At 37.2% G+C, this 13303-nt stretch overlaps 1 protein-coding gene across 1 annotated transcript in view; it reads left to right on the top strand.

Annotated features, from left to right (window-relative positions):
- pld2 (phospholipase D2) overlaps nucleotides 1–13303 on the top strand; it is a 28589-nt gene that overhangs the window by 11065 nt on the left and 4221 nt on the right. Inside the window, 15 exon segments of the mRNA XM_051893169.1 lie at nucleotides 3137–3247; nucleotides 3361–3504; nucleotides 3627–3710; nucleotides 5091–5169; nucleotides 5340–5450; nucleotides 5592–5786; nucleotides 5903–6059; nucleotides 6886–7004; nucleotides 7108–7221; nucleotides 7341–7445; nucleotides 8373–8461; nucleotides 8559–8672; nucleotides 8786–8835; nucleotides 9078–9212; nucleotides 10051–10204. Of these exon segments, the coding sequence (XP_051749129.1) occupies nucleotides 3137–3247; nucleotides 3361–3504; nucleotides 3627–3710; nucleotides 5091–5169; nucleotides 5340–5450; nucleotides 5592–5786; nucleotides 5903–6059; nucleotides 6886–7004; nucleotides 7108–7221; nucleotides 7341–7445; nucleotides 8373–8461; nucleotides 8559–8672; nucleotides 8786–8835; nucleotides 9078–9212; nucleotides 10051–10204 (1761 nt within the window).

Raw genomic sequence — 13303 nt, 5'->3', positions numbered from 1 at the left:
ATCTGGCAGACTACAGCAAACCACGGGATAAATAGTGAGAGACTAATATTAGCGTAGACGCCATTCTTCTTATGATGTAGCGAGTACATCAGGTGTTATGGGAAGTGTTCCCGGTTCCGGCTGACCTAATCTATGCAGCCTAAAAATTAACATGATTTGAATTATAGAAGTAGATAATGTGTTATGTGTATGCCAGGTTAAAGAGATGTGTTTTTAGTCTAGATTTAAACTGACAGAGTGTGTCTGCTTCCCGTACAATGCTAGGAAGACTGTTCCAAAGTTTAGGTGCTAAAATGGAAAAGGATCTACCGCCTGCAGTTGATTTTGATATTCTAGGTATTATCAACTGGCCTGAATTCTGAGATCGCAATAGACATGAAGGACTATAATGCATTAAGAGCTCGCTCAGGTACTAGGGAGCTAAACCATTTAGTGCTTTGTAAGTAATTAGTGCTGGGCGATATGCTCATACACAATATTACTGAGCGCAGGGGGGTTCAATAGTTTACTTATTTGATCATTAATTTACTTTTTTATTTACTTATTTACTCATTTATTTAATTATTTACATTAGTTTGGGAAATTTTGCGAGCAAAGACGTAGTTGGTGATGAAGAAAAATGTCACGTTTCATAGAAATATTTCACCCAAAAGGTGTGCCCTGTGGATATCACACATGTAATTTGCAAACTTTGCATGAGAGTTATACCAGTGCAGGAGTCTCAAACCACAGTCAATTATTCCCTGAAAGTGAAAGCAAAAACTGACCGAGCTTTTAGCATCTGATGCTTCACAATGCATTAATTCTCTCAAGCCCCTTTCACATATTTAGTGTCATTAAAATGTTCTGTTAAAGTGCTATGGAAACTAAGCAAAACAATGCTGGTTTTGTATAATGGTTTAAGAATGATGCATCACTTTTATAACAAGCACTCTTGAATATTTGTAAATAGATCACCTTGCAATTCAGTTTTGATGTAGGATGTAATTTTGTAGTCTGTTTTGAAAACATTTTTCATTGAGCAGTCCTCAATCCTGATACGCGCGTGTCAGTGTCACAAGTATGTGGTGATATTATGAAATTAGGTAAGGCAAATGAATTATAGGTCCTGATATTAATCTGATAATAATACTAGCCTGATAATAATAATAATAATAATAATAACAAAAATAATAATAATAATAATTTAGTACATTAATGGAAAAACAAGCCAATTATCATCTTGATACTATCATCTAACTGCCAACCCTAGTGAGTTTAAAACAAGACAAATAAACCCACATGTGTACTGTTATCTCATCTGTTACCTCACATTGCTTCATGCTATTTTCTTTTGTTTCATGTAACAGCATGCCTTTATATAAAAGCTATGAATTGATGAGAACACACAGCCACTTGTTTTCGCAAGCTATTTCTTTCTTTTTAATTTACCAGCTGTTTTTAATTCGTTGTCCATCAGCATGAGTCCGATTTTTCAGAACCCTTTATTGTCCTGTGGCAAACCTCTAATTTTACCCTCAGAAAATACTGATTACCACAGGTGCTAGACAAAACATCTAGCAGGTTTCATTTATGCAATATTATACAATGTAGGATGGAAAGGATTGTCTCCCAAAACAAATATTGATCCCTCACAGCCTGCAGCTTACTTCCAGCATCAAAATCACAGAAGGTTATTGAAAGGTTAAAGATGTAGTTGGAGATAATATAGGAGTTGGTGCTTGGACTAGAAGCCTGTCAAACAGGTTCGTCCGTTTACTATACGAGTTACAGAGGTCATCAGTGTTGTGTCATTAATCAGAATAGTCACTAGGTGTTTAAAGGACATTCACAAGTGTGTATTTCTAATACAATTTAAGATAAATTTACACATATCAGGAGTGTCACATTTAACCACTTAGTTGCACAGCACTGAATGCCTCTGTCAGTGTTTCAACTACATTTTAAAATATTTCAGGAAACGACATGACTCATATTTTTTCCTTCCACTTTTGTAGCTTGAGTCTGTTTAGGTTAGTTGCAGTAACCATGCATCATGTCTGTATGCCAAACAGGCCAACCAATTCTAGAAAACACAACGGTTTCCTTGAAACAGAGGTGAAACTTTGCCCAGCCCTTTATTGTGTGCTAGTAGAAAGCCCTGAGGCCAGTGCTTGAAGTGGTACGCAGTACAGGCACTTCTGTATTTTAATCTGTAGCGTACCCTCACTTTTTCTTGCATACTGGCATTTCTCACGTTACCGGTACTCTGACCGCCCCATGATAAAATATATTGGCCTGACATTGACAACCTCAGGGTCTTTCCAATGTTTAGTGAAATTTCATGCTCGTGCTTGTTTACATATCTTCATAAAGAACAATCAGAGGTGTTGTCTCTGTGACTGACTGGCCTCATCTGGGTGTGTGAACCTCCTCTTCATATGTTGTTTATCTATATAAAACTTTCTTTCAACCCTCTTGCACTATTTTACACTCTTGCTATTTTTTATGTATTTGAAAGAGGTCTCTTATACTCATCAAGGCTACATTTATTTGAACAAAAATATAGTAAAAACAGAAATATTATTGAATATTATTACAATTTATTTGAATATATTTTAAAATGTCATTTATTCCTGTGATAGCAAAGCTGAATTTTCAGCATCATTACTCCAGTCTTCAGCGTCACATAATCTTTCAGAAATCATTCTAATATGCTGATTTAGTGCTCAGAAACATTTCTTATGATTAATGTTAAAAAAAAAATGGTGCTGTTTAATATTTTGAGATTCTTTGATGACTAAGAAAGTTAGAGAGAACATTTATTTGAAATATCTTTACTATCACTTTTGATCATTTTAATGCATCCTTCCTGAAGAAAGTCTTAATTTGATCCCAGACTTTTGAACAGTAGTGTTTAATAAATGTGAACCTGACAAAATGATTTTGTTCTTTGTATTGTTTTTATAATCATATATTTATACTTTTTTTCTGTATATAAATGTTACTGGAGTCTGCTCTGAATAGACTCAGCATTTGTTATTGTTTATTACAATACGCATATTTAATGTGGATTAATATTTAATGTTACATTCTAATGACTGCTTTTTGTAATTGATTTTTGTTGTTATTTTCTATCATTGTTGTGTATGAGCAGAGATCCCGGCAATGTGTCGTTTGTTCTGCTGTTTGACCCTGAGCTGAAGGTGTTGGTTGGACGTGTTTACACTGATACCAAGTATGGCGTCTGCATCGAGAACTTCAGCAGGTAAATAGGGGAGTCTGAGGACCATTATCAGGAAGTCTTCCCACTACTGATACAGACTGTTACAGAGACTTGTGAAGCCACAGGTGGTGTGTGTGTGTGTGTGTGTTTTGTAGGAAGCTGGTGATTAAGTGCAGTAGCTACAGGCAGGCCCAGTGGTGGAGTCATGAGATTCGGAGTCTCTCTGAGCGCTGTGATTTCCACCAGACCCATCGCTTCGAAGGCTTCGCCCCACCCAGGCCGGACACCCTCACAAAGTGGTGTGTGCATTTACATAATATGTCCTTGGATGTATTCAAAAATATTCAAAGAAAATTGATTGATTGACTAGTAAGTGTAATGAAGTGAGTATTGATTAAATGACTTACTGGTTTATTGACAGGTATGTTAACGGGAATGGCTATTTCTCAGACCTGGCTGATGCACTGGAACAGGCTAAGGAGGAGATCTTCATCACTGATTGGTGGTCAGTGTGCTACCACACACACATGTACAGTACATGTCACATACTGTAAATAGCTATGTTTCCATCCATCTATTTTAATGCGCATTTTGTGAAATCACATAAAAAACACTGGATGGAAACGCCAAAATGCACATAAATTCTAAAAATGTGTATAAAAAACGTATGCACTCAATTTAGTTAAACTTTTTATCTGATAAGAAAACATGCGCTTAAACTATGATGGAAACACATTTACCGAATACATTTTTTTGCTGCGCGTTAAAAAAGACGTGACTTGGTGATGGGACAGTATAACTGGACCAACCAGCAGACCGATCTCGTTGCACATCATAGTATATATGCACAGCATAGGCTAATGACATCCCAGAGCTGTCTTACTCGACTGTGTTTCCAAACAGCAGGCTTTGCTTCTGAAAGCAAGATAACTTTATTGTGTTTTGTCTGCACACTCTGAGGCACAAGTAAATTATTATATACAAAGTTATTATATGCAGCAACTTCCATTTTTCTTAGTGATATTTAGTGCCAGTTTATCAGGATGTGACGATTTTGTTCTCTTCAGCTCAATGGATGGAAACGGTGCTTTATTCGCAAATGTGTTATGCGATATTCCAATTTTGTAAAAATCGCAACATTGGATGTGTGTGGTATATATACAATCCAGACTTACTGCTTCCATCATGTTGACATTGCTGTGTGACCCACAATATTGGTTGCGCCCCTGTTCTCTGCCATTAATGCAAATGATGATTGTACAATGATGATAGTAACGCATTCTTTGAAACACAGGACATCTAGGTATTTTTACCTGTGGACATACTACTCATGTGCCTCACTGCTTTTCGTATGCTATTCACTTCAATTCAAGGGTTTGGGATCAGTAAGTTTCAAGGACATATAAATTGATCAAAAGTGACAGTAAAGACATTTATCATATTACAGAAGATTTGTATCTAATGTTGCAATAATGTTACAAAAGAATTGTTTCTATATAAATCAGCATATTAGAGCGATTTCTGAAGGATCATGTGACACTGAGTAATGATGCTGAAAATTCAGCTTTGCCATCACAGGAATAAATTACAATTTAAAATATATTCAAATAGACAATTTTTAAATTGTAATAATATTTTATTTTACATTTTATTTGACTTGGTGAGCACAAGAGACTTCTTTTAAAGACATTAATAAATTTTACAAACTCCAAACTTTTGAACTGTAGCGTACTAGGGAAGTACACATATTCGGATGCTGGGAATATCTGAGATTCAGTTGTACAATATTGTGATGTTATTGTTCTGTATGTTGTTATATTATATGTATTGAAAATAGATGTGTGATTGAAAGTGTTGTAAAGACATTTGAGTTTTCTCTCTACAGGCTCAGTCCAGAGGTTTTCCTCAAACGTCCAGCTACAGGAACATACTGGCGCTTGGACAAGATTCTCAAACGCAAAGCAGTATGGGGGAAAGCCCTTTTACATTACATTTATTCCTTTATACATTTAATACATTTTCTCCCCTATCTATCTTAAAACGCAGTCCATCTGTTAAACTATGTAAGTGTTTAAATATGTTGATGGCAATGAACTCTGACATTACCTGGTGTGTGTGTGTGTGTGGTGTTTAGGAACAGGGAGTGAAGGTGTGTGTGTTGTTGTATAAGGAGGTGGAACTGGCTCTGGGTATCAATAGCGGCTACAGCAAGAGAAAACTGATGAACCTGCACCCCAATATAAAGGTTTGATGTACTACAAACATTTGCTCATACTGCTGTTCTCTTCTCCCTCCCAATTTTGTCCTTCTTTTTTCATCATGTCTTAATGTGTTCTTTTTCCGGGAAATGTTATAGATGATTCATTCTATATCTCTTTTGCCCTAGGTTATGCGTCACCCTGATCATGTGGCCTCAGTTGTGTTCCTCTGGGCCCATCATGAGAAAATGGTTGCCATCGACCAATCAGTGGCCTTTGTGGGTGGGTTGGATCTTGCGTTTGGGAGGTGGGATGACAGCGACTATAGGCTGAGTGATTTGGAACCCCAAACACCGGCCAATCATGCAGAGGCAGGCCCAGAGGTACAGTTGTGACCAGTAGACATGATGATGTCCTTAAATGATCCCATACTCTTCATCTGTCCCTGTTTAATTTTTCTATTTTACCTTCCCTCTCCCTCTCCCTCTTTCTGACTCAGTCTGATACTGTAGATGGCTCTGCAGTTCCTCTGACAGAATCTGCGTCAGAGTGTGAGGATGAAGTCGATCTGAGCTGTAATGCCCTCTTGTGGCTGGGAAAAGATTACAGCAACTTCATCAAGAGAGATTGGACACAGCTGGATCAGCCCTATCAAGGTACACAGTCCAACATAGACTTACATAATTACTTGCATATATTTTTAATCACCCCTCTAACACTTATCTTTATATCTTTTTATAAGCATCATTTTTGAATTACAACCTAATTTGGAAATGACTTAACTTTATGTATTACATGCGGGAAATATTCGCTCTAAGTTTATAGTGACATAAAGAGAAACTCAGATAAGCTATATGCATTGCTTGTTGTCAAACAAGATCTCTTTGTCTGCTAGATAACATTATATATATATATATATATAATCTTATATATTTTATTATATATTTTTTATATAAAAATATGAAAATAAATAAATAATAATAAACATGCAGTACTGTTCAATAGTTTTTTATTTTATTTTGCTGCATTCATTTGATCAAAAGTGCAGCAAAAACAGTAACATTGTGAAATATTACAATTTGAAAATATCTGTTGGAATATGTTTTAAATATAATTGAAAATAACTATTTTAATTTATTTTAAAATGTAATTTTTTTCAGTGATGCAAAGCTGAATTTTCAGCATCTTTACTGAAGTCTTCAGTGTCACATGATCCTTCAGAAATTATTCTAATGCTGATTTGGTGCTCATGAACCATTTCTTCTTATTATCAGTGTTGTTTTTTTGCTAATCTAAAAACAGTTATTCTGCTTAATATTTTATTGGAAACCATGATACATTTTTTTTCCACAATTCTTTGATGAATAGAAAGTTTAAAAGGACAGAATTCTTACGTTTATGCTTAGCAAGAACACAGAAGATGGTGCAATATTGAATGTGGGTATAGCCAGTAGTGTAGCTTCTGCTTTTTTTCCCCCTCAGACAATGTTGACAGAACTCAGGTGCCACGCATCCCCTGGCGAGACCTGGGTGCGGTGCATCATGGGAAAGCAGCCAGAGATCTTGCACGACACTTCATCCAGCGCTGGAACTTCACTAAGGTCAGAAATCAGAGACTGATTTTAGTGATTGTTTTTGAATCTACATGCACACTAGAAACTTCTACCGTTGCTTTTTCTTCTCACGTTCTGTTTGTCTTTTAAGATCTTTAAGAACAAGTACAAGGATGACTTCTACCCATACCTACTGCCGAAATCTCACTACACAGCAGATAAGTTGCCATTCACAATCCCTGGAGCCACAAAAGCCTCTGTACAGGTACATGTGTGTTTTCTTTTCTCTACCTCTATCCCCTCATTTAATTTTTTTTTTTTTTTTGCTGTCATCATTTATTTACATCTGTTTCTCTTTCATTATCCCCTCTCTTTTTCTCCCAGGTTCTTCGTTCTGTCGATCGCTGGTCCGCTGGCACATGTGAACACTCTATCCTCAATGCCTATGTACATGTTATTGAGAACAGCCAGCATTACATTTATCTAGAGGTAACACTCTCTCTGTGACCTTACCAAAAGCATTTGCCTCTGACTCATAAGACTTCACGCACACACAGCTGAACAGAGATTGTGCTCTGTTCACACACAAAGTCTCAGTGTTGTGGAGTTGTTTGCAGTGTTCTCTCCCACTAGGATCATGTGATTCTACTGCATTCAGCTGGCAACACACAATAGCCCTCTGCTCTCGCATAATGCTCAGAAACAGGGTCCTAATGCGAGTCAGTTAAACTAGGAAGAATGTAACAGATATGCTTAAACTACATCCAGAGGAAATGTTTGTGTCCATACAGAAAAAATAATAAAACAATATTGACAAGCATTGAAAGCTAAAACTTTTACATTTGTGTATTTAAAAACTTGAAATACATCAATAAACACTGATATTTTTGTCCAGACTAAATTATGTACTACAGTTTACTTTTGTATTTATTTAATATGGTTATGAATAAATATTAATTATTTAAGATGGATGTTACAATTCTTAAGAAAAAAATATGAATTAATGAATTAATTAAAAATGTATTTAGGTATTTTATAAGAATGTTCCTAAATGCAAATATTTGCGTTTATTATGATCTATTTTCTAAAGAATAAAATGGCAGGCACATCTCAGACATTCCATGACCAGAAACAAGCGTTGATCCGACAAAACCCGACAAACATGTCTGTTGCTGTTGGTTGACATCTGGGAAGGAGAATAATCAAAATAATGTGAATTTTATTCCTAAGACTGTTTTGTGTTTCTGGCTCCTGGTAAAGCAGCTTTACTGGAAATAGAATTTTTATAAAGATCACATGCTGCAGCCCACCACGTCCGTTTGTTGTTCACATTATTACAGTACCAGATGCCTAGAGTTTAGCAAACAAGTGAGACAAATGAAACAAACCCCTCTCTGTCCCTCCTCTTTTTTTTAGAATCAGTTCTTCATCAGCTGCTCAGATGAGAAGAATGTACACAACACCATCGGAGATGCTATTGTCAAACGGATCCTACGGGCTCACAGGTGTGTTACCTCTGTGAAAATAATAAAAATAAAATGTATTCTGCCGTGTTTCTGTGTTTATTAGCATAAATTGTAAGCTTTATTTGAATTTTTATAGTGAGGGGAAGAAGTACAGGGTGTTCGTTGTAATTCCCCTGCTGCCCGGCTTTGAGGGTGACATCAGTCAGGGAGGAGGAAACGCCATTCAGGCTATACTGCACTTCACCTACAGGTACACACACACACACACACACACTCCAGGCCAGCCCAACATCTACAATTATTCACACTCACCACCCAAAATATGTGATTGTGTCTTGCTAACAGAACATTTTCTGTGTGTAGAACGATTAATCGAGGAGAACACTCCATTCTTTCAAGATTAAAGGAACAAAGTAAGTATCTGACAGAAACATATTTAGCTGTCTGTAATTCTGCCACTCTGGTAGAGTAAATTTTTTGGATCTTGTCTTGTTCTCCATCTGTTACTTTCACATCTGTTTATAAGTGACTAAATGATTTAGTTTATCTGATGTTGTTTTTTTTTTAAACATGGATTACAGCATTCTACCCATTAACCAATCACACGGATGGTTTGCCATTTATTGTTTTAATGACTGTCTCATCTTCTCATCAGTGCAGGACGAATGGACACAGTATATTTCTCTGTGTGGTCTGCGCACACACTCTCAGCTCGGCCAATCCCCTGTTACAGAGCTCATCTACGTCCACAGCAAAGCCCTCATCGCTGACGACCGTTGCTACATCATAGGTGAGACATTTGGTTTCAGATTAATACAATAAGACACAATTGACTGTCTGTGACCCATGACAATAGTTCAAAACCTTTTTTAATGTATATTACCATTCAAAGATTGATGTCAGACAGATTTGTTTAAAGAAATAAAAACCTTTATTCAGCAAGGACATTAAATTGATACAAAGTGACAGTAAAGGCATTTGTGATGTTATAAAAGATTACAAATAAATCTAGGCTTCAAAGAATCTTAAATAAATGTCACATTTAAAAATATTAAGCAGCACAACTGTTTTAAACTTTAATTAAAGGTGATAACAAGAGGATAATAATGATAAGAAATGTTTCTTGAGCACCAAATCAGCACATTAGACTGGATGTCTTGTGACACTGAAGACTGGATTATTCAGCTTTCCCTTTACAGGAATTAATTGCATTTTAAAATATATTCAGATAGAAAACAGTCATGTTAAATCATAATAATTTTTTATAATATTACTGCTTTACAGTATTTTTGATCAAATTAATGCAGCCTTGGTGAGCATAAGAGACTTTCAACAAAATTAAACATTTGAAACCCCCCACAGACCCATCAGAAAGGTGCTTTTCACTTAATCATCATCAAAGCTCAACTTCGATCTGATGACCGTCTTTAAATAATTCCCGTTTTATATAGGTTTAACGAAGCAAAATACAAAAAAGTAGGCCAGGGGTATTTATATCCTGGGTTGGGATTTGGGAATCACTGACCCATGATACTTAGTATTTGCATGAAGAAGCTGAACTTCACAATCCACCTGTACATTAAAACCTAAAGTTCTTCAAAATGTCCTTCCTCTCCTGTTGTTTTCAGGGTCAGCCAACATCAATGACAGGAGCATGCTGGGCAGTCGTGACAGTGAGCTGGCAGTGCTGGTTGAGGATGAGGAAAGAGTTCCCTCAGTTATGAACGGAGAGGAGTACCAGGCTGGACCACTAGCACTCGCCTTACGAAAGGAGTGCTTCAGGTGTGTATACATGTGTCTAAAGCCCAGGATACACTGCACGATTTTTGGCTGTCCCAGACGAAAGACTGCCATCGTGAAACAATCGTGGCGATTTCTGTGATCGTGGCTCTTAATCGGTGGTCCTATGTCGTACAGTGAGAGAGGTTCAAAGACGGCTGTTTTCCCGGTCTTGCAACCAAAGATAGCCTATGACCATTTTCTTACAGTGTCAGAAATTCAGCATGATCAATGCATAGTGTGTTTGCTGCTACGACCTATGTCTACTGACCAGCCAATAAAAATGCGACATGAAATCAACGCGGCACGGTGCTAAAATTTAAAACTGCTTACCTCAAGCTCTTTTCCCTTCTTCTTTCGCCACTTCCTTTTTTTCCCAGCGCACATAAAAACTACAACTGCGATTCAACATGGTTTTTTGTTTACCACTAGCGCATGCTAATGACGTATTATTATTCTATCGTAGAATACGAGTCAACAGGTGTCATTACCGTACAGTCTACATGCATGTCGTACCCAAGTTTAATAGATCCATGTCGCACAGTGTGATAAAGTAATGATCTTATAGGATTGCTAAAATCGTGCAATGTATCCCGGGCTTTAAGTAGCGACAGAGATGCACTAGAGCATATATTTTAAAGTTGTCAAGATTTCTCTTAATCAAACACATATATGAAACTTACATCACACTTGCATCAGAGTCTTCTACAGTCATTACAAACTACAAACTTTTAGGGAATTTTAAAGTAGCCTGGTCGTTCACACCTCAGAGCTAGAAAAGTCTGAGAAAATGGGCATGTAAAGCTCTGGAAAAGTGGGAGTGTAGAAGGGGGGGAAGAGGGGAGAGAACAACAAATAAAACACAGACCTAAAACACAGTTATACAGAATAATGAATATTAATATATGAGCATGGAGAAAAATGACAACAAACTCCCAAGCACAAGGAAGAAATGCAGAAGAACATTTAAAAGGTCTAATAATATTTTCATTACGTCTATGAGTACTGCAGTCTCATGATAAACGACATGTCAGTTTAACACAGAAAGAACAGAGGCATAGTTACTTTTTTACCCATTCTTCTTTGAATTTTCTAAATCATTGTCTTTTGTGTATTAGAATAATCCATCGTATCATCGCGTTCAGATACACCACTGTATCAGTGTCCATATTTGTACATATTTCATTTGAAGAAGACATGATGAAATATGTGTGCATACACTGTGCTGGTTCATGTTTGGTGCAGGAGAGTGTGTGAAATAAGTCTATAAAAACTTTAAACACGCATTCTTCAGTCTGTATATGATCTATAATCCATGTGGCGAGTGTTGTTAAACTCATCGCAGAGCTCCGCGCTGAAACTGATCATATACGCGCTCCACGTGTATATCGTAACAATCATATTTTCCATGAGTTCGTAGTCAAACTCCAGTTCTGACTGCATCACGGGCAAAATACAAACAACACTGTAACATTAATGTGATCTCATGTGAACATATTTTCCATTTGTTCTGCTCGCTTTGCAGGGAAACACATTTTTGTATTGTAGCGCTGAGGAAGCGAGCGCCTACGACCCATGTCTCTGAATGACAACAATATTAGGCAATGAGACAGAAGCAACAGAAGTGATATTTCCTCATGCATATTAATACCGCAGTTATAATCTTGTGCATACTACGGCGCAGTGATTGGATTGAACGAACTCTTTCTCATGAATAAATGCAGAGAAATGCTCAGAACTGTGTGACGTAGATTTGGGCCTCTCCCTCCCTTGCAGCCTATCTATCACACACTCCGAGGCCTGAATCTACGTCAGATTCTGTGACGTAGCTTCAACTTTGCTTTATAAACCGGAAGTATGAAATTGCTCTGAAAAAATGCAAAAATAACCAATTTCCACTTGTTTATCAACTTTATGACTGCTATTAGTATTCATCTCAAAAAATGTGTTCTGGGGTTACATGACCCTTTTAATCACAGGTTTGAAAAGTTATGGAAATTTCCATAGTGAATGAAAATTTCTTTGGATATGCTTTGCATGGAGGCTCAGAAAGCTGGATCCTCGAGAGTTTTCAGTCTGAATCCAGTGTGATGAGATAACAAGGCTGTTTACCAAAAAATAATGGCAAGAAAACATGTCTTTCTATTGAGCTGTCTCCGCAAACTGCAAGCAAGAACATATATGCACAGTGCAACCAGTGTACACTACTGTTTAAAAGTCTGGGGTCCGCAAGATATTTTTATGTTTTTGAAAGAAGTCTGTTATGCTCACCAAGGCTGCATTTATTTGATTTAAAAAAAACAATGAAAACAGTAATATTGTGAAAAACTGAATGTTCAGCATCATTGCTTCAGTCTTCAGTGTCAAATGATCCTTCAGAAATCATTTTAAAGGTGGGGTATGTATTTTTTTAAACTACACTGTTTGGAAGTTAGTCGGTCCAACACCAACAACAAACGTGTAACCAGTCAGCATTAGGGGGCGTATGACGATCAAGGAGAGAGAACGAGCAAGTGGGAGATTTGAAAAAGAAAAAAAAAAAAAAAAAAAACGCAGAAAGAGAGATGATGAAACAATACAAAACAGCTCAAAAGAATATCACTGGAATGAAGGGTAATGACTGGGCAAGCACTTTAGGACCCGTGTTAATATTAGAAAAGCTTTCCAGCGCTGGAGAGAGCTAAGTGGGAAGGCCTGAAAACAGATGTGGAGGCTGCTTTGATTCCCTCTCATGTGAGTAACACTGGGTTTGAGTGTCATTGATTGTCTGGGGCTGCTATGCTGTTGGCGACCAACAACGAACACTTGTTTGTATTTACTATTGTGTACTGTACGTTCATTTTTTGTGCTTCCTTGTCGTTCGTTCATCATCTGCGCTTTATTTTTCGTGAAGCATTTTGTTGCACGTCAGCTGTGCGCAGTTGCGTGTGTAACAGTGGCCAGATAGTGAGAGTTTTGCAGTTAAACTACTGCACACTGAGCGCTAGAGAATGTGTTTAGCGTCATTGTCAGTGCACTCGCCTCGCATGCCAGCAGTGATCGGGCCGGGGTTTGAGACCGACTCTGAGCAGGGTGGTTAGGATTGGAGAGTGAGTTTTGGAG

This window comes from Ctenopharyngodon idella, chromosome 5 (assembly GCF_019924925.1).
Source record: "Ctenopharyngodon idella isolate HZGC_01 chromosome 5, HZGC01, whole genome shotgun sequence".
Classification (NCBI taxonomy): domain Eukaryota; kingdom Metazoa; phylum Chordata; class Actinopteri; order Cypriniformes; family Xenocyprididae; genus Ctenopharyngodon; species Ctenopharyngodon idella.
Note: the sequence above shows the minus strand (reverse complement) of the source record. Positions and strands in the feature narration are given on the sequence as shown.